Raw genomic sequence first — 20493 nt, forward strand, 5'->3', positions numbered from 1 at the left:
ATGGCATCCAGAACCTCTCCAAAGAGGAATCTCCTCTGAAACATTTCACAAGTCTTCGTGTGATAGCATTTTGTATTTTTACCAACTATCGATTAAGAAAAGGCATGATCACAAAAAATTGCCCTACGTTAAGTACCACTCTTGAAAGAATTTGTATTTTATTACATATATGTTTGCATTTAATAAAATACAAATTCTACAGACATACGAAGAGGAGAAATACATACAGTGAGATATATCATTTTATTCAGCTCAATGACAACATTTGTGCATGCTCAGATTACAGACCTTTTGATTTACTTATATGACTCCCCACTCCTGCCCAGTATCAACGGCTCAAAACAAGTGTATTTGTGTGCTTCCATGCCTCTCTCCCCCATGAGATCACGAACTCCTGCAGAGGCACCTGCTCTGGTTTGTCTATCCGGACATCTCACGTCAGCTGTGATGCAGGGCAGACAGTGGCCAGTCCCTCTAGAGGTGTAGACAAAGCGCTCTGGGAGAATTGTGAAGGGAGTGTGATCCTGGCGGCGGGGAGATGGGAGAAGGGATCACGGTGGAAGGGTCTTCGAGAAGGTCTGAAAACAGAAGGGCGAGGAAACTGAGAAGCAAAGACATGTGGGGAGGAGAGGCCAGGCTGGACTCCGAAAACAAGCTGTCGGCCCTCACCACTGGAGGGGAAGTAGCCAGAATGGGAGACTGGGGCCAGCAAGGGCTCCAGACCAGCCCTACTCTCCAACTCCCCTCATGGCGTGTTAGGCTTAGGGGATGGGGAAACCCACTTGCGGGAACACACAGCCATTCACTGGGGAAACCCCAGGGATCTGGTGGAGGAAAGAAGGCCCTCAGGGAGGACAAAGACTTAAAGACAGGAAATCGTTCAGATCTCTGGGGAAGCTTTGTCATCCCTATGGGAACTGGACTCGTCACAACCCGCAGGCCGTGCCCCCAAACACAGCAGCTCAGCACAGAAAAGACGGAGTTGTCAAAGCTTGCAACCTAGGGAAGTGCACACACCCATCCACTCCTCAAACCCCCACCCTCGCCCTCACCCAGGCCATGCTCCTGTTGAGAGGGGAGGATTCCAGAGGGATCAGGACTCAGTCGCCTAGGCTTCCCGCCCAGGGCTGTGTCCAGAAGTCTGGACCACTCATGACCTGGGGGTGCTGGAAAAAGAGCCCTATCCAGATGAGGAAGCGGGTTCTGGGACGGGCCGGGCCAGGTTCCCCCGGGTTCCTCCACCCGCGCCTTGCTCTTTGTGCACAGGCCAGGTACCTGAAGCAGAAGGGACTGGGTGGCGCCATGGTGTGGGCTCTGGACATGGACGACTTCGCTGGCTTCTTCTGTAACCAGGGCCCATATCCCCTCATCAAGACACTGCAGCTGGAGCTGAGTGAGTGAGGGGCCAGGGACCAGAGGCGGAATTCGCGGGAAGAGTAGGAACACCCCCTCCCTGAACTACAGGTCCTGCCTCCTTCTGGGGAAATACCCTTATTCCAATCCTGTGATTTCCCAAATTTCATGCACCCCCAGGGGCCAAGGAAACTTTGGAAGCCATTCTCTTTTCAGGCTCTTCTTCCCCTTTCTGACGGCAGCAACGCCTGTCCAGGGCTTGCCTCTGGGGGCCCTCAGCCAGGGAGCTGCAGTTTTGCGCCTCTCTTTTCAAAGAGAAAGCCTGCGCTCACCTGGAGCGCAAGACCCCCGGAAGCCCTCGACAGTGTGTGGCTGGTCTTTGCAGATGATAGATGGCCACTGGCACCCCCGTGTTTTCTGTTGAGCTGCGCTGCAGCTCTAAGTGTGGCTGTCGGGCACCTGGCTGTGCTCTGCCTTTGGGTGGGGGGAGTGGTGAGGTATTGAGCCACGGCCTGCCTGTGGTGGTTGCCCGTGTGCTTGGCCTGTGGGTTTGGGATCTCTTGGGGGAGGCTTGGCTGAATGTTCGCTGTCTCCCCAGGCCTTCCTTTAGGCCCGCCAGGACCTGAAGTCCCCGCACCAGACCAGCCTTCTGAACCTGAGCGTGGCCCCAGCCTCGAACAAGACACCTTCTGCCGGGGCAAAGCTGACGGGCTCTACCCCAACCCTGGGGACCAGTCCAGCTACTATAGCTGTGCAGGGGGGCGGCTATTCCAGCAAAGCTGCCCAGCGAGCCTGGTGTTCAGCTCCTCCTGCAAATGCTGCACTTGGAGTTGAGTGCCCAGGGTCCCTGCAGCCACAGCCACCGGGCCAGGCGCTAGGGTCACTCCACAGTCTGCCTCTGCAGCTCTCCCTGGGGGCTACAATCCTAGAGACCTCCCTGTGGCTTTTCTGTATCCAAGCTTTCTGCTCTCAGCCTTGAGTTCCTTTTCCTATGATCCTTCTGGACCTGTTACTTGCAAAATAAATCTATGGTTTGCTCCCCACGGTCCCCGGGTGTGGTGACTTACAGAACCTCTCTAAGCACACTGTCAGTTCAAAACTGGGAAGGTGGGGAAGCCAAGAGGCAAGGGTGGCCTAAGGCATGCATAGGTCTGAGCCAGGCAGGAAGGCAGGCCCTTCAGGGTGCCCACATTCCAGTGGGCAGCTCTCAAGGCACTGGTGACTTCGCTGGAGAGCTTTTCCTGCTGGCCTCCACTTGGGTGTTATTCCCAAGATTCACACTAGATGGCAGCAGAAAAGAGCTTTTCCTTGCCTTAGGGCTCTGCAATGGCCACCCAGCATTAAAATAAGAATCCAAACCCCAGGTAGGTATTCAGGGCTCGCTTTGAGATAAATCCTGTTTTAGGCCTTCTATCACCTACTGCTCCTATATGCCAGACAAAAGAGGGACAATTATTATCTTCATTTTACAGGTATTTAAACAGAAGGCTAACTAACCCAGTTGAGTCCTAAATGGGCCACGTTGCACACACAGTATCCCGGATAACCGAGAAATGCAAATGGTCTCTGCAGCTTTGGGTTGAAGCCTGGTCGTTCCATTGGAAGAAAATCTGCACGTAACCTAATGGTCCATCTTGCCATGCACTCACCCAAGCTGGGTTTTGGGGTGGGACTCAGGCAGGCAGCAGGAGATGGGGACACGTAGGAGAGAGGAGGTGACCTGGCCCTTCACCCTAGTACAGCCGGTACCAGATCCCTATAAAAATGACCTCCCCGCTTCTACTCCCCGCCTGTCCTCGGGCCTTTACAAATCTGTTCTTCTTCGGCCCCGAGCACAGGCCTGCTCACCACACATGCCCTTCCTTTGAGGTCTCAACTCGAAGGGGACGCGCCAGGCCTGACAAGAGCCTCCTAACTGCTCAGAATGGTGTCCAGGGTGGCGGTTTCCTTTTGCGGGGTGCAGAGCTGGCTTCTGGCTCTGTCACCTGCTAGCGGTGTGACTTGAGGCCAGGAAACAGAACCTCATCACCTCATCTGTTGGGTGGAATTGAGCCTCGTCGTCATGATCAGCACTCACTCTTCCCTCCCTCTTCCCATCTCTGTCCTTTCTTTACCTTCTGTGGGCTGGGTAAGTCAAGAATCTAGCAGAGAGTCTCCTTGTAGCAGAATTTATGGGTCCCCAAACAGCCCAAGTCCCCCTACATCGTCACTGTGACATTGGTGCTACCTTCATGTTGAGGACAGTTTTAAGCAGGGCTTCTCTCTGATCTTCTCCAAACCCGTGGTCCTTGTGTCAGCTCAGGCCAGTGCCACTTGTCACCCTGCCTCCTGCCCCTCCTTTGTCCAGGCCAACCTCCATCTAGCCCCCAGCTCAACGTTTCTAAATTTTGGATCAAATCCTAACACTTCCCTTACTTAAGAGATGCCAACAGCTTCCGGTGGACAGAGTCAAGTCTCCATCATCAGCATAGAGTCAAAACCCTCCATTAGGCCCCAGCCTCATCCCTTGGTCTCATTTCCTTTCATCCCACCCCAGTTTGGTGGCCGGGTCCCCAGACCACCTTGCTCAGCCATGCTGGCTTCTCATGAGAAACCTCCCATAGTCTGTCATCACCCCTGTGAGGTTTGAGCCCCAGTCCCAAAGCAAATACTACTTTTAAACTAAACTTTCTCCCTTGACCTATCAGACTGCCCCACCAGCCCCACACAATCCACTTATAGCTTAGGGGACGCACCCCTGTACAGAGCCGACCTTTCGAGTCAGGTGCAAATGCTGCTTGAGTTGTTGGGGGGATCAGCTTTGAGTAATAGCGTTTGAAAAGGATTTTTGTGTCACTCATGTCTTGGTGGCTTAACCCATGAATGTCTGGCCGCTCTCCCTAACAGCGATGACCACTCTCAACCCCATGAAGGACAGGTCCCTCTGACCTTCTCTCTGAGGACGTTCATAGCGTTCACCACCATGTCTAATACACCTGCCGGAACCCAGGCAAACAGTTAAGCCCATCCCTTCTCCCAACTGGGACCAAGCTCTCCTGGGGGGCCGGCAGGCCCCCACTGCCACAGGTACCCACTTCCAAATGTACCACACCCTACGTGAGCAGTGAAACTCTATTGTTTTTATTGTGGTTTAATTTTGAAATCTACCATATAGACCAAAGAGTGTTTCAACTATGTATGCTCAGTATCTCCCATGAGTCTGTCACCCAGGTAAGGAAACAGAACATTGCCAGTACCTTCAAAACTACTGATGCGCCTCTCCCTAATCCTACACCCTTCTATCTAGATTTTGATTATTCATTCCCTCGTCTTCTTATAGCTTTATCAACTGTGCGTATATTCCTAGACTAGAAGTTGTTTATTCTAGACTATTGTGAACCTTATATAAACAGAAACGTACTGTGTGGTGCTTTCTCTGGCTCACTTCTTATCTTCACTTAGCCAGAGCTCACCCTATTCACTGCTGCATAATTTTCTACCACATGCCATGCCAAAATCTCTACTTTCTGCTATCAGGACACATGGGTGTTGTTTCCAGTTTGGGGCTAACGTGGACCACATTGCTACAAACACTTTTGAGCCTGTCTAATGGTACCCATGTGTATGATTTGGGACACATGCGAGTTCAACTTTCCTAGGCGCGGGCAGAGGTTTTCCCAAAGTGGACATCCAACTACTCCCTACCATTGCAGCGTTCCTAGTGAACCCCATCATCACCATTCCTACGCCCTACTTTATGCTGATCTGTGAGGTGTAAAAACGGCATCTCACTCGAGTTTAAACTCGCATTGCCTTAATTACTTACATTTCAGCATCTTCTTACGTCTACAAGCTATTTGTGTTTGTTCTTTTGTGCATAATAATCTGTTGTGTCGCTTGCCCATGTTTCTATTATGTTGTCTCTTTCTTATTGAAATGTAGCAGTTCTTTACATATTCTGAACACAGATCTTTGATGTAGGTTTGACCATATCTTTTCCCAGTTTGAGGTGTGGCTTTTCATTTTTTGGGTATTGTTTAAGGTAGTTACCTTTGCCAGTCCTATCCCTTATGGTTTGTGCCTCCTGCATTTTGTTTAAGAAGTCTTTTTCTAGGGGCGTCTGGCTGGCTCAGACAGAAAAGCATGTGGCTCTTGATCATAGGGTTGTGAGTTCAAGCCCCACGCTGGCTGCAGAGATGACTTTTAATTAAATTAAAAAACTAAACAACAACAACAAAACAGGGCACCTGGGTGGCTTCGTCGTCGATTAAGTGTCTGAATCTGAATCTTGATTTCAGCTCAGGTCATGATCCTCTGATTCGTGGGATCAAATCCCACATCAGGCTCTACACTGGCAGAACAGAGCCTGCTTGGGATTCTCTCTCTGCCCCTCCCCCACTTGTACTGTCTCTGTCTCTCTCAAAATAAATAAACTTTAAAAAATAAATTAAATTAGATTTTCTGGCTAATTGTTGCTAACCTATAATAACATCACTGACATTTGGAAACTGATGCTATGTCCAGGAAACTTTTCAAACCCTCTTACTAACTTTAATGATCATTCTGCAGAGTGTTCTATATAGACAATCGTATTATCTACACGAATAAGTTTTGTTTCTTCCATTCCAAGCCTTATGCCTTTGTTTATTTTTCTAGTTGACTGTGCTAGCTGAGGCCTCCAATTCAGTGGTGAATAAAAGCAGTGATAATGGGCATCTTACCTTGTTCCTGGCCTGAAAGGGGATGTTTGCAACATCTCACCATTAAGTATGCGATTTATCGTAAGTTTTTCACAAACGTCTTCTATGAGACTAAGGAAGTTTGCTTCTACTCTTGGTTTCCTGAGAGTTTCCATAAGAAGGGCTGTGAATTTTTTCAGGAAGCTTTTATTTTCAATAGATTTTTGCTTTTATTCTGTTCATAAAGCAAATTACATTCATCAGTTTTCCCCCTGTTGCATTCATCTTGCATTCCTAGGAGTAATCCAACATGGCCCTGATGGGTTATCTCTCCCGTGCATCGCCGGATCTGGCCAATACTGTGTTTCACATTTTTGTGTTTATATATTAATAACAAGATGGGCCTGCGTGTTTTCTTTCTCACACGCTAGGATGCCCTTGCCATCACCGCTACCGGCCAGGCTAATAATAAACCGACTTAGGGTATCAATGTTTTGCTGGCCTCATTAACGAGTTAGGGAGCTTCCCTCTTTCCACTCTCCAGATGAGTTGTGTCCCAGGACTTCTCTGTTCCTTGAATGGTAGCTGTCACCAGGAAAGCCATCTCAGCTCCATGCTTTCTTGAGGCTCATTTGTAAGTGCTGATTCGATGTCCTATAGTGGTCGCAGAACCGTCGCATTTCTGATTTTGTCTTGAGCAGGCTGAGAGCTGAACTCACTAAGGGTCAAGAAGCCTGCAGTCCCCTGGTTAAAAAGCCCTAATCTGAGATAAAGTCAGGGAGGTTGCTGGTTGTCTCTCCCTTCCATCTGTCCCTCCCAAGTGGCCCTTGACAGGGAGCAGCTAGAGGCCGCCCGGGCATCCCCTTGCCAGGTCACGCACCTGCTCCGAGGCCAGGCCCTGGTCCAGTGCGGAATTACCACCGTGGAGCACTCCTTATGCTCATCCCACTGTCTGCTGTTGTGTTCAGAGCTTGGTGCAAAGAGAAAATAGCCAGATTCTTCTTCATTAATTCAGTGATTTGGGCAAAAAAAAAAAAAAAAATGTGTTTAAAAACTTGTCGCAGGGAGAGAAAGATGGCTTCCAAAGGCCCCCTGTTGAATTCCTTTTGGGCGTTGCCATTCTATTTAGCATGGGAGTGGGGAGAAGGGAACAGACATTCCTGCCAGGCCCCTGCCCCTCGGCCCCTACCATATGGCATGTGACATCTGGCCCCGGCACCACCCACTCCCTCCTCAGTGTGCCCTTGCCATTCCAGTTGTTGCCCAGGCCAGTGATAAACTGATGAGACCAGGCAACCAGGAGGCCAGGCTTAGCTAAGGACACCCTCCCAGTCTTCCCACCCCCTTGGGCCCTTCATTCCAAGACGGGACACTAAAGGGGCCACCTGAGAATGGGAGGCATCAAAGGAAAATGGCAGGAGGACCCAGTGCCTATAACTTCTGCCATCACTACAACTTGCCCTTGATCTTCTGGAGCAGAGCCTCTAAGGCACCAAGGAGCCAGACCCCTCCAAATCAGACCAGCCCCATGGGCTGGGGGTCTTGTTTTCCCTAGCGCCTTCTTGGCATCTAATTTGAGATCCTTGATCGCTTCTTGGCCTTTTGGGCAAGATCAAGTGTAATTTGAGATCCTTGAGCTGTAGTAATAGTTCATGTGACCTTATTTCGGCCTCTGTGAGGATGAAAATCTCTACCTTATTCATTTTTAAAGTTAGCTCTCTGTTTGTCCCACGTGGCTTCTCTGTGTCCATGGATAAGTCTTGGACCGCCTTCCAGTGCACAACCCAGGGCTCCCCTCAGCCCTGCCCCACTGAAAGGCAGACCTTGAGCATAAGGGGCTCAGACTCTGGAACATGAGCCAGGGCAGGACTTGAAGCTAGACATCTGGGATCCCTAAAGTCAGAGTACAGAGAGACTGTCCCTCTACCATATTCTTACCGCCATCACCCAGACTCAAAGATGACTTGGTATGGAGGAAAGTACACTAGGCCTTTATCTCTGCCTCTCTGTGTGAGAGAGGACTTGGGCAAGTCACTTAGCTTGGGTCCCCAGTGTCCCACCAGTGGGCAGTTGGACTAGATGACCTACCAGCCACCACCAGCTACTGGATTGTCCCTTCCCAGAAAGTAGAAAAGCAAGGGAGAGCTAGAGCCTCCATTTGGCTTACGTATTCGCCCCTCACCTTAGTCTCCCAACCACAAGGCCCCTTTCAGTACAAGCCTTGAACAGCATGTGGGGGTCTCTCTCTGTGGCTCCCTCTTCCACCTGACGCGCGCGCACACACACACACACACACACACTCACGCCCACGAAACCTGTCCTTTCCTGACCTTTGTTTAAAGGCAGCCGCAAGAATGGGAAAAGGACATCTCACATTACCCTTTATGCCAGAGCCTGTCTTTACACATCTCCCCTGCAGACTCCAGCCAGGCTGCCCTTGCCCTCCCGTCTGCCCTGTCCCACATCTGCAGGGAAGCCACAGATCTGAAGCCAGCCAGCGGCTGAACATGATGTCCAGGCTATGTTCCAGAGCATCCCTGGAGTGACTCAGGGGTTACTGGCCTGTGGAGGGCATCCAGATCTCCACTCTTCAGCCAGTGGAGAGACCTTCTCCTGGTGCACCAGTCCCCGAATGCCTTGAGACAATCTCTTTCTAATCCTTTAATCCAGTGGTAGGAGCCATTTTCTATTAAGAGACAGTGATCTCAGTGGAAAAAAATAATCATCCCAGGGCCATACGATCATAGAAAATTACTTAATTTAGGTGCGGAGGCTGCTGCTAGTTTTCCATTAACAGGGACTTAACAGAATTCAACACACCTGACTTTTTTTTTTTTTTAATTTACATCCAAGTTAGTTAGCATATAGTGTAACAATGATTTCAGGAGTAGATTCCTTAATGCCCCTGACCCATTGGGCCCATCCCCCCTCCCACACCCCCTCCAGTAACCCTCTGTTTGTTCTCCATATTTAAGAGTCTCTTGTGTTTTGTCCCCCTCCCTGGTTTTATATCATTTTTGCTTCCCTTCCCTTATGTTCATCTGTTTGGTATCTTAAAGTTCTCTTATGAGTGAAGTCATATGATAGTTGTCTTTCTCTGACTGACTAATCTCACTTGGCATAATACCCTCTAGTTCCAGCCACGTAGCTGCAAATGGCAAGATTTCATTCTTTTTTGATTGCCGAGTAATACTCCATTGTATATATATACCACATCTTCTTTATCCGTTCATCCATCGATGGACATTTGGGCTCTTTCCATACTTTGGCTATTGTGGATAGTGTTGCTATAAATATCGGGGTGCATGTGTCCCTTCAAAACAGCACACCTGTATCCCGTGGATAAATACCTAGCATTGCAATTTCTGGGCCATAAGGTAGTTCTATTTTTAATTTTTTGAGGAACTTCCATACCAACACACCTGATTTCTAAAGGAAGACAAAACCATACTCAACAATCGGTATTTAAAAATACGTCTTGACTCTAAATTTGCGGCAGTCGAGCTGATGGGATTTGAAATAATGTGAAGGAAAGTTGAGAGTAAGAAACTGTGGTGAGAATAAAAAGGAATGTAATCAGGTAAGAAAAAGATGGAAGGAGAGAGGTAGGGTGGTGGAGAGGAAAAGAAGGAGGACAGAGCCAGGAAGCCTCCGCGGGACAAGGGCTAACTTGTCCCTGCTTAGCACTGGGCTCCCGGTCGTCCCTCATTCTGTAATGCCTGGTGTTTAGGTTACTACCTGGATTTCAGGTTACCATTTGTTGTCAACAGCGTGGGTGCTTATTTCCATTATACCATCTGCTTCACAAAAAGTCCACAAATTAGATATTTTACAAAGGAAGAAACTAAGACTCAGAAAAGTTGCCCAAGTTCACACATCAGTAATAATTAGAGTGAGGACCAAATCCATACCTTGGCCAGAAGCCCATGCTGTATGTATGCACTCTGCCAGCACATATGACTGTGTCACCACCATCTCCCTACTGAACTGTGGGTCACTTGTGTCCATCACCTCCTGTTCCCCAGGATCCGGCCACTCTTGCTTTCCTTCTGTTCCTGGTACCCATTAAACTCATCCCATCTCGGTCCCCACCTTCCCCGACCTCAAAGCTCTGTCCCATCTGTTCCCCTCTCTGGGACAGCTCATGCCCACACCTCCCCCTGCCACCTCAACCCCACTTCAGGTCTCTCCTTAGTGTCGCTTCTTCAGAGACCCCCTCCCCAACCACTTGACAGTCACACAAGCACATCACTCTGACTTATTTTTATCAGTGACGCTTACCACTACGTGATGTTTTCTTTGTTTATGATCTATGTCCCTGGGCTAGGACAGAATCTCTGCATGAGCAAGAATTGATGCAGACTTAGGACTAGATCTCCAGTATCTAACATTACTTCTGGCGTAAATGCTTAATAAGTATTTGTTGAATGGATGGATGGGTGAATGGATGGACAAATTACTCTCTATCCCTTCATAGATTCTCTTAGCAGAGGTGCGTTTTCCCAGGGAGCCAATTACATCAAGCCCTAGACTGTATTTCCCACATCAGCACACATCCCCTCTGCAACTTTAACCAAACCTCATCCACTCCACAAGCATGCCCAAGCTCTTTGCCGAAGCTGTGGATGGAGATAAATGAGACTTGACCCCAGACACGAGGCTTGATCTTCGGTAGTTTACAGAGTCCATGAGGGGAGATAAAGCATGCCCACAAAGCATTATAATTAAAGATTAAATGAGCCATAAGCAATGAAATAGGAACACACTAAACATGTTCAAAGGAAGAAGAAATCCTCTCTGAACGACGGAGCAGTGAGAGCTTTAACAAATAGAGGCACCAACACAGAGACTGAGCCTGAAGGCAGGTTCAGAGCCTCCTCAGTCTCCAAGGCAGAGTATTAACCAGGCAAGTGTTGAGAGCCAGGATCCCCAGGGCTTGTCCAGACTGGACCGGGTACGGGGCACAGGAAGGAGGCAGCGCGAGGTGAGGATGGAGGGAGAGGTTGGAGCCAGGCTATGCGGGTTTGTGGACTCAACATAACCACAGGAGAGTGAGCCACGCAGGCACCGTGAGCCAGGCAGCCCAGTGTCCAAGAGGCGCCCAGTCTGTGGCATTCAGCAGCTGCCAGGAGTGGGGGTTTGTTGGTGGAGGGCTCTGGCCTGCAGTGACGGGGGGCGGGGGGTGGTTACTGACCTCGTTTCTCTCTGAAAAGCTCAGTGAGACAGATTTCTCTTTTCCTCAAGCAGTGTGAAATACGAGCTGGTCAACATGCATGATTTCTCAACAGCAGGATTCATTTCCTGCTGCTTCATTGCAGCAGTTTTGGGGACGATATCCCGCTATAATGGGGGGCAAGGCTCCAGGCTACAGCCATTCTGCTGTCCAGCTAATCCTGTTTCAGAACACAGTTCTCTTCCTAAGGGAGTGAGCCGGTCAGGACAGAGGAGGGGACCTAGAGGGCTGGAGGTGGGGTGGAAATGAGGAAGGAGCAGGGCTCCCTAGCGACGCTCATGGCCTGTGGGGGCTCTGGAAGGAAGAGGCCGGTGGGTCCAGGGGATTTAGGGAGTCTCAAGGAAGGACGCCAGACCCCAAAGAATTCTCAGCCCCTGCATCCTTTCTCTCCACCTTCCTGAGGTCCACGGCCCCTTCCATAGACTCAGCCATACCTGTTTCTGGCACCTGAGACTACAGAGGGATCTTCCAGTGCCTTCTTCTGGGCCCATCTCTACAAATACTATACCACACTGTAATGTAAATATTGGCTCTTAAGGCTGCTCCTGCATAAACTGTGAGCCCCTTGAGGGCAAGGGCCTTGTCCTAATGCCTTGGCGTCCCCAGCCTCTGCTGCACATGCCCCAGGCCACCCTCTGTGGGTTTGCTAACTGGGTGAATGGGGTGGTTGCCCCCTACATCTTCTGGGTCTATTCCACCTCTGCGGGATCTCTACCCATCTGAATGCCTCAGGGCTTGCCCAGGGCTTTCTGCCCTTCTCTCCTTAGATCATCTCTTCCATTTCCAGGGCTTTAAATAGCATGGTTATGCTAATGGTTCCCACACTTGCGTATCTCCAGCCCAGACCTCCCCTCTGAGCTCCAGATGCATACGTCCACCGGCCTACTTGCTCTCTCCACTCCGATGAGGTGTAAACAGCTCATCTTTGCCCGAAATAGAGTCCGTTATTATAAAACCTGTCTGCACCTCAAGGGTGCCTCACTTTAGAAAATTACCCAGCGCCTCTCCACGTGGCTGAGGTGGAACCCCAAGGTGATTCCTGCTTCTTCCTTTTCCCTCAGCTCTTACATTCACCTCCTCGGTAAGGTTGATTTTCCCCTCCAATAAATGTCTAGAGTCGGCCCTCTTCTCCCCATGTCCCCCCCCCCCCCACCAGCCTAGTCCAGGTGGCCACACGTCTTGCCTGGACCTCTCTGATGGCTGTTCACGCTCTCACTTCTTTCATTCCAGTCCCCCTCCAAAGCTGGTCTCGGCAGACAGCAAGAGTGACTTTTCAAAACACAAATCCTGTGGCGTACCCCTGCTTAAACGTTCAATGGCATCTGACAACACTGAGGGCCAAACCCCTTCATGGTTTACAAGGGCCCCTGACCAGACCCTTCTCTCTCATCACCATTTTCTCTCTCTTTTTTTTTTCCTCACCCCCGGGACCTTGCATATGGTGTTCTCTATCTAGATCATTCTCCCTGCTTCTGGACATGGCCAACTCCCCTCTCATCCCTCAGATTCCAGTTTAAGGCCACCTCCCCCGAGACGACTCTCCGACCATCCAAACTAAACCCCACTCCACACCCCACCCAGCTTAGCCCTGGACCTGGCACCTCATGGGGGCTCAGTAACTATTCCAGAAAGAAAAGGTAGGTACAGTCTCCATCCCAGGCCATCTCCTGCAAGCTCCCGTCTTCCTCCTTCTCGGCTACCCAGGATTCAGCGCCCGCTCCCTTTATTTTTACATTTCTCGAAACTACCCACACAAACACCATATTGTAGGGTTTCTTTCTCCTCCAAAATTAGCTGCAGAACTGGACAAAGGCTCCTTGGCTGCTAGCTTCCTGGCTGTCTCTTTCGGTTTCAGGGTTTAAAAGCTAGTCCTGCAGGGGAACAGTGGGAGGATGGAAAATCACCAACAGGGAGAAGTGACGGAGTCCGGAGACCAGCCGAGTTCTGACAGTCATGGCCATGCTCTATAGTTAGCTCCTGACTTCCTTTCTTGGCAAGATCTTACCAGTTATCTAGGGCAGTCCCCGTTTCAACTGTTCCGTTCCATTGTCTGACTATGTATCATGAGTTTTCTTACAATATGGTCCCTCTACCCCCTCTCCACCTGCTCTCCCCACAACCAGGGTGGGGACCCGCACACTCAAGAGGTGAAAGGCCATAGGTTCCAAGTTCAAGCCCTTGATCCACCGCATTAAAGTCTGTGTGACTTTGGGGAAAGTATCCTCTCCGAGACTCAGTTTGCTCAGCTGTAAAGTAGGGATAGACTAGTACCTTCCTCCCAGGATTTGGCAGGGGATGACTGGCATACAATGTGTTGAGCATTTGGCACTCATAGAAAGCCCCCCTTCCCTCTCAGGATGGATAAATGGCATGAAATTTTCAACCAAAAGACTCTTGGGGCCTGGTGAGCAATTTAGTGCTTTAACCCAAAGTGTAGGATAATTAACATGCTGTTGAGTGACGGGTGCTTTCTCTGTTCTCCTGCGGCCTGACTGGGGAGCCAGGTCATGTCCATAGGTGGGGAGCGCAGGCTTCCTGATGAGGAAAAGTGATCAGTTGCAGCCACCAGGGAAAGGACAAGTATTTATTGGAAACCAGAGCTCAGAAGTCTGGCCTTGGGCAGACCAGAAAGGGTTCGTCTCTCGGGCCTGGTTCTCCTGGGCCCCAGCTTGCGAGCCACGGTGCATCCCCAAACAGGGGGTGAAAGATGGCCTCTCCACGTGGAACAAGGAGAGAAGATGGCACCGGTCACTCAGTGTGCACGTCCCCTTTGTACCCTGGAGCCTCCCCTGAAGGCTGTCTGAACACCTGGTTCGGATTCAGTTCTGCAGACGGACAGTGTGCCACCTCCTAGGCCAGAGTGTGAAGGGATGACCAGTGTCTCCAAGGCCCCCTTGTGACAACCTTTCAAGGGGAAGGTGCATGCAGGTGATTCCTGGGGACAGAGGAGGGATCATGCAGCCCCGTTGCCCCTGCCCACGTGGCAATTCTCTTTCCGGGGCTAACACACGTGGTCCTGCCTGGAGTTTGTTCTTATTAAGGAAGCTGGCACTTCCTTTCAACGTGTCAGGGGCACCAGGTGCACACCATGTTCACATCACCTCCCGGAGGGGCCCCCTTAGCAGGAAAAAGGGCACTTTGTGCTTCGGGCCACGTCTGTTGAAACAAAACCGCAGGCCGGGCCCTGGGGCGGGTGGCTGGGAGACCTGGAAACAAAGTCACCTACTCTTGGTTTCCTTGTTTGACAGAGAAAACCACCTCTGTACTCTTTTCCTGGGGCTGCTGAAGCAAATCCCACAAACCTTCGTGGCCGAACACAACACATATCTGTTATCTGACAGTCAGAAATCCAAAATAAGCTTACGAGGCTAAAGTCAAGGAGTCAGCCGGGCTCGTTCCTTCTGGCCCCAGGGCAGAATCCATTTTCTTTCCTTTTTTTCACCTTCTAGAAGCCTCCTGCATTCCTTGCCTTCCATCACCACATCCCTCTTCTGTGTCTGAAGGACTCTTGTGATTACCTTGGGCCCCCTGGGTAATCCAAAATAATCTCCCGTCTCTCAGCTCTCCGTAACTTAGACACATCCTCCAAGCCCCCTTTGCCATGTAAGGTGATACGTTCCCAGGTGCTGGGGGAGTGGGACAGGGGTGTCTTTGGGGAGCCATTATTCTGTTGACCACAATCTTCTTACCATGTAAAGGTGTTCTCTTCCAAACCTCACTCATTTCCCAGGCTCCAGAAGGGACCTTATGTCATCTCAAGCCAAAGGGCCCGGGCTTAAAATTCCTAAGACAGAGGGTCTGCAGAAACTTCTAGCTGCAGAAACCTACTAGCACTTGCTGTACCTCTGCTAGTGTGCCAAAGCCTTACATACGACGTCTCCTTTAACACTTACGACAATCCTGGGGAGATACTGAGGCTCGCAGGGGTGGAATAATGTTCCCAAGGTCAGCAGGTGGCAGAGCTGAATGGGAATGAGAGGTTTCTTTCTGCACCTGCCACAGCGTAGCGCAGGGTGCAGCTCACTGGGGCCCTGGCTTGGTACATTACCAGCGTTGCTTTTCTCCTGGCATTAGAAACAACCCCAGAGAGGGGACCATCGCTTATGGTGACAAGGGCTGTTTAGACAGGTCAGAGCCACACACTAGTAGCTGAGGTTTAGAGCTTCTGGAAGTAGGAGGGTGTGTGTGTGTGTGTGTGTGTGTGCGCGCGCATTCCATTAACTCGTACTTTTCTTTTTTAATGTTTTTTTTTTATTTTCGAGGGAGAGAGAGAGTGCAAGCGGGGCAGGGGCAGAGAGAGAGGGAGACACAGCATTCAAAGGAGGCTCCACGATGTCAGCGCAAAGTCTCATGTGGGGTCCGAACTCATGAACCGTGAGCTCATGACCTGAGCCAAAGTCGGATGCTCAGCCGACTGAGCCACCCAAGTGCCCCACATTAACTCATACTTTGAATGGAGAGGAGAAGGGGAAGACTGTCCTAGGGGATGGGAGTGTATGATTGTTAGCCGGACAGGAAGGGAGGCCCAGTAAAGGGTCACTAAAAACACTGTCTGTATTCAAAACATTCCTCGACACGGTGGCTTGAAATCACCGTCATCATCATCCAAAGACATTTACCAGAGACCTTTGTCCTTGGGCTGACGAGATCTATGGAGAGGCAGACCCCTGCACAAATATGGCGGTGGAGAAGTTCAGTGGAAAGAGACACAGACTCTGCTCCCAGGAGGCACCAGATCCGAAGAGGAAAGGAGGAAAGAGATCCTATCTTCAGGGAGATTCATGTGCGGTAGATGGAAAAGAGAGTGCTCAGTTTAGAAGGCAAGCTGGAACACACAGGAACCAAGCACACCTCCACACAGGCAGGTGTTCCCAAATCCCCACAATCCAATGGTTATAAAGCCAGAGCCAGAGGAAAGAACCCTTAGAAGAGAGCTTGGTGAAAGAAGAAGGTTCCAGGAGGAGGTGAGTCTGGAAGCAGGAGGGAAAAGTGAAGTGGAGAGTTGAGAGCAGAGCGCTGGGGAGGGAGAGGAAGTCACTCATCTGAGGGGTCCGTGGAGGTAAGAGAGGTGGGCGCGAGTAAGCCTGACCACCGGCAGGGAGCTGCCCAGATGAGCCAGAGTGGTCATCCCTTCTTTAACAAGACGGGCAAGGGCAGGGGTTTTATAAAAAAAAATAAACACACACGTCTCTGATCTAGGGGCTCCGGGATGGGCGAGGAATCCCGGCCCCGAGTTCTTGAGTGGTGCCTCACCCAGCTTTCTCCTCCTAGTCCGCTGCCTAGAGAATGCAGACCCGCAAGGGTCCCTGGCTCCCTTACACAGGAGGCCCCCCACATGGCTGTCCCACCCATCCAGGCAGAAATGGTGTCCGGATCATTCCCCACCCTGTCTACTTACCAAGAAACTGATGACAGGTCAGCTGAAGGGACCGGTACGATCACGTGTCCATTATCTTCATGTGGCTTCTCTAGAGAGACCAGTTTTCATGATCCTCTGACTTTTAGTTAATGTACCAAACGTATGTGAACACTGCAGGAACAAAAGGTGAAGCTGTGCCTTGTTTGTTTGTTTGTTTATTTATTTTTAAGATCTTATTTTTTTAAGTAATGTCTACTCCCAACACGGGGCTCAAACCCACTACCTCAAGAGTGGCACCACCGACTGAGCCAGCCAAGTGCCACCCCCCTTCCCTGTTTCCAGTGACTAAGCACTTCATATGCCACAGTCAAGGGAAGAAAAAAAAAAAAAGGAAAAAACCCGACAGGGCTGTGGTAACTGGCTCTGTTTCCCCAAACAATAAGCCTTGAATACCTCCCAGAAATGTGGACTCTCTAACAAAAACAACACTTGATCCCTGAATTTTGCTGTGCTGAAAATCTGAGGGCATGTTCTGAATATGACAGCCATGTGAGAAAGCTGCTATTTTCTACCACGAATAGACCACTATAAACACGGTCATCTTGGTCATTTTTGATTTTTCCCTTTAAATACTCGTGCTTTGTATTTGACCTGCTGGCCGTCAGAAAAGCAGCCCCCTCACACTTTTCACGAGTGATTGTTTTCTTCCCTTTCCTAAAAGCACTGGTCTCTGGTTCTCCCTTGACAGCTTACTCCTAGATTCCCACCGATGGCGTCAAGGTCACGCACACCTCGTCCAGACCCAGGGCCGTGGAGCCCTCACCCTCCCCTGGCTCCTCCGGGGACTCTCCTGTGAGCTGACGGAGCTGCATCGGGTTCTCGGCCAAGTTCGTTTCTGGTTCTGAGGGAGCTACAGCCGGGTGTGCCCACACTGGTGGCAGGAGCAGTGCAGACCACCGTGCGATTAGCCTGGCCACGGAGAGGTTTCTGTCACGGGGCAACCCACGGGCGTTCTGGAATTGGATTCCCCTGGTACGCTTTTGCTTTGGTGAGGGGAATGTGTTTGAGGATTCTGGGAGGAATGTGGTTGAGGATTCTGATGGTTTCCGGCATTTGAGAATACAGAGGTTGAAAAGGGGTTGTGTGTGCATTTCTGTAACTCTTGATCGGGTTCTGTGTTCGCATATTTCGTGTTGGTATCGGTAGAAGTTCTGTTCTCATTTCAGAAGCTCTTCCTTATCCCGGAGTTCTGGCTTTTTTTTTTTTTTTAATGTTTATTTTTGAGAGCGAGAATGTGAGAGAGGGGAGAGACAGAGAGAGAGAAGGGGACAGCGGATCCGAAGCAGGCTCTGCACTACAGCAGAGAGCCTGATGCAGGGCCCGACCGAGCTCACGAACCGTGAGATCACGATCTGAGCTGAAGTCAGATGCTCAACCAACAGAGCCACCCAGATGCCTCCCAAAGTTCTGGTTTGTATCGTGTACTCATTATGGTCCCAATAGCTGTTGATGGTGACAAAGGTGAACACCCTATACCAAAGATGAAAGGAAACGAAAAGCTCTCTTGAATGTCCCTAAGTAATGACTGATTCAAAATTAACCTCTCTTCGGAAACTTATATATGAGGTTAAAAGGAGGTTATTATTGTGAGGGATGTAGGCATTATAAGAGAGAGAACGTAACGATCTCAAAAGGAGATCCCCAAATTACTCGGACTTTCAAAAACACGTCCTCCCAATGACCTGATGGTGCTTAATTATAGGACTTAATTGATCAACTTTCTTAAAAGACGCTGGTAGTGCCTGTTTCTATCTTAGATTCTCTTAGCTCCTCCAACTTGTACAGGAGTTGGTAAAATGATCTATTTTACATAAAGGAAAACATTTTGAGCAAACAAATTGATACAGTTTATTCACTCCTGGAGGAAGTTAATAGGTCAGATTATGGTTAAGATCTTTTCAAATCTAATGGATTAAGTACCTATTGCAAACTTCTTTTTCCTAAAAGAAATATTACCATATCAAGCACTCACATAAATGTGAAGAATCCAAAGAGTTCTAACATATACTTCTACTTTCATGCTTTAAATCTGTTGACTTTTTGAGAATTTTTTTCTTGCTAAAACTATTCAAGTTTTCTTGCTAAAACTAAAATTTATCATTTGTTGCTAAACTATATAATTATAAAAAGGGGGGGAAAACATGGCTTAATTAGTGATCTTGGTTACTAGGGTATAAAATAAGCAAAAGCATGACTGTTAAAACATCTTAAAAGTTTTAATATCTCATCTATAATTGTGTAAGCAGAATAATTTGTATAATATTCTAATCAAGACGATTCTTTGGAAAAATGAAACTGGTTTAATAATTTGGGTTTGTAAACAGCGCTATGCCTTCTCCCTGATTCTACCACCATCATAAAACCAATGTGAATGCAATATTCTAGTCTGTACAATGTGGGTTTATTTGCCTGTAGAAAGTGCAATTATTTTGAACTGCCTAACTTTTCTCTACCATTTTTCCTGGTCATAAACTAACATCAATTTATCTAAGATTACAAAATTGCAAAATACAGAGTTCAGGTAAGTTAATAATAAAGGGTAGTATCTTTATAGAAAAAGATTATTCTGTAGAATGCTAAAAGGACACACAGTGTTAATGTGTCAGATTATAACTTCCAGAGCCTTAGTTAACCATAAGACCTTAAACTAATATTAATTTGAGTTAATAATAAGCAATTTTTGGATACTCGAACAGCATCATTTTAAAATACCCCTGCTGTTATTTAATACAGCATAGCATAGCCAGCAGTAACAGGTTGAAAGCTTGTATAAATGCCTTTGGGTTATGTTAATGTACATACAGAGTTTTAAAAGAAAGATTAAAAAAAAAGATCAGTTATAATAATATGTACATGCAAGATAACAGATATATTTTTTAATCAGGAGAAAAAAAAGAAAACTTTTATCATAAACTAAAAATGTCCATGTGCAAAACATAAAAGAAAATAGTAAGAGACAAATTTGAGGTTATGCAACAAGCTTGGATGGTCCAAGGGGAAAGTAAAATCCATTTTCTTATGTATAAAATAGCTATAAATAATGAGTTTGAAAGGAGCAATGACGTGTTAATTGTTTAAATGGGTTGGCTTGATGTTAATTAAATTACTCATGAGTACTGTATTCTTTACTATAAATTGTTACACTAATGATCTATGCAAAGAACACACCCAGCATTGAGATCTGCAGCCCGTTTTTCTAACTAATATAACCTACTCCCAAACAATGCAAGTCCCTTTTTATAAACAGATTCTGTTAATTCTTTGTTCTTTTGGCATATTTTTTTTACATTTTAACATAAAGTCCTTCTTTTGGAAAACATTAATTTTCCTAAATAATTACTACCTATTTCTGTGTGTTTTTTTTAAAAAATATTGCTGGGGCACCTGGGTGGCTCATTCGGTTAAGCCTCCGACTCTTGGTTTGGGTTCAGGTCATGATCTCAGTTTGTGAGTTTGAGCCCCACGTCATGCTCTGTGCTGAGAGCACAGAGCCTGCCTGGGGTTCTCTCTCTCTTTCTCTCTCTGCCCCTCCCCCTGCTCACTCTCTCTGTCTCTCTGTCGGAATAAAGCAACTTAAAAAAAATTAAAAATATATTGTTAAAACATTGCTTATAACTAGTTTCTGCCGTCCAATAATTAAGTTCATGTCTCATACTTAAGTTCATAACTCTTCCAAATTTGACCTTGCCCAAATTCGGGCCCCTCGTGCAGAAGAGTAAAACTGTGAAGACATCTTTCACACCAAACCATTGATAGGTTTTTGAGACAGCCATCGTTAACGCATGGACTTATTTTTTCACTTTATGAAATGGGATATATGAAAAGTAATG

The 20493-nt window shown here is 48.3% G+C and overlaps 1 protein-coding gene and 1 long non-coding RNA gene across 8 annotated transcripts in view; one reads left to right on the plus strand and one right to left on the minus strand.

Moving 5' to 3' along the window:
* Positions 1-2397, plus strand: part of CHIT1 (chitinase 1) — a 35838-nt gene extending 33441 nt beyond the window's left edge. For all 6 annotated transcript variants that reach the window (XM_027074753.2, XM_053209168.1, XM_027074754.2 and 3 more), the window contains 2 exons: positions 1267-1393; positions 1952-2397. In XM_027074753.2, the coding sequence (XP_026930554.2) occupies positions 1267-1393; positions 1952-2187 (363 nt within the window). In that variant the 3' untranslated portion in view covers positions 2188-2397. The remainder of the gene's footprint in view (positions 1-1266; positions 1394-1951) is intronic.
* Positions 16-20493, minus strand: LOC106971808 (uncharacterized). 2 transcript variants are annotated; one of them, XR_003425667.2, is made up of 4 exons: positions 16643-20493; positions 6892-7012; positions 6054-6774; positions 105-578 (listed from the first exon to the last, which is right to left on the minus strand). It is a non-coding gene; the product is annotated as an uncharacterized LOC106971808 (long non-coding RNA). The 2 variants fall into 2 exon arrangements; XR_008293048.1 differs by having other exon boundaries at positions 16-578; positions 6054-7012.

Source organism: Acinonyx jubatus, chromosome E4 (assembly GCF_027475565.1).
Source record: "Acinonyx jubatus isolate Ajub_Pintada_27869175 chromosome E4, VMU_Ajub_asm_v1.0, whole genome shotgun sequence".
NCBI classification, from domain to species: Eukaryota; Metazoa; Chordata; class Mammalia; order Carnivora; family Felidae; genus Acinonyx; species Acinonyx jubatus.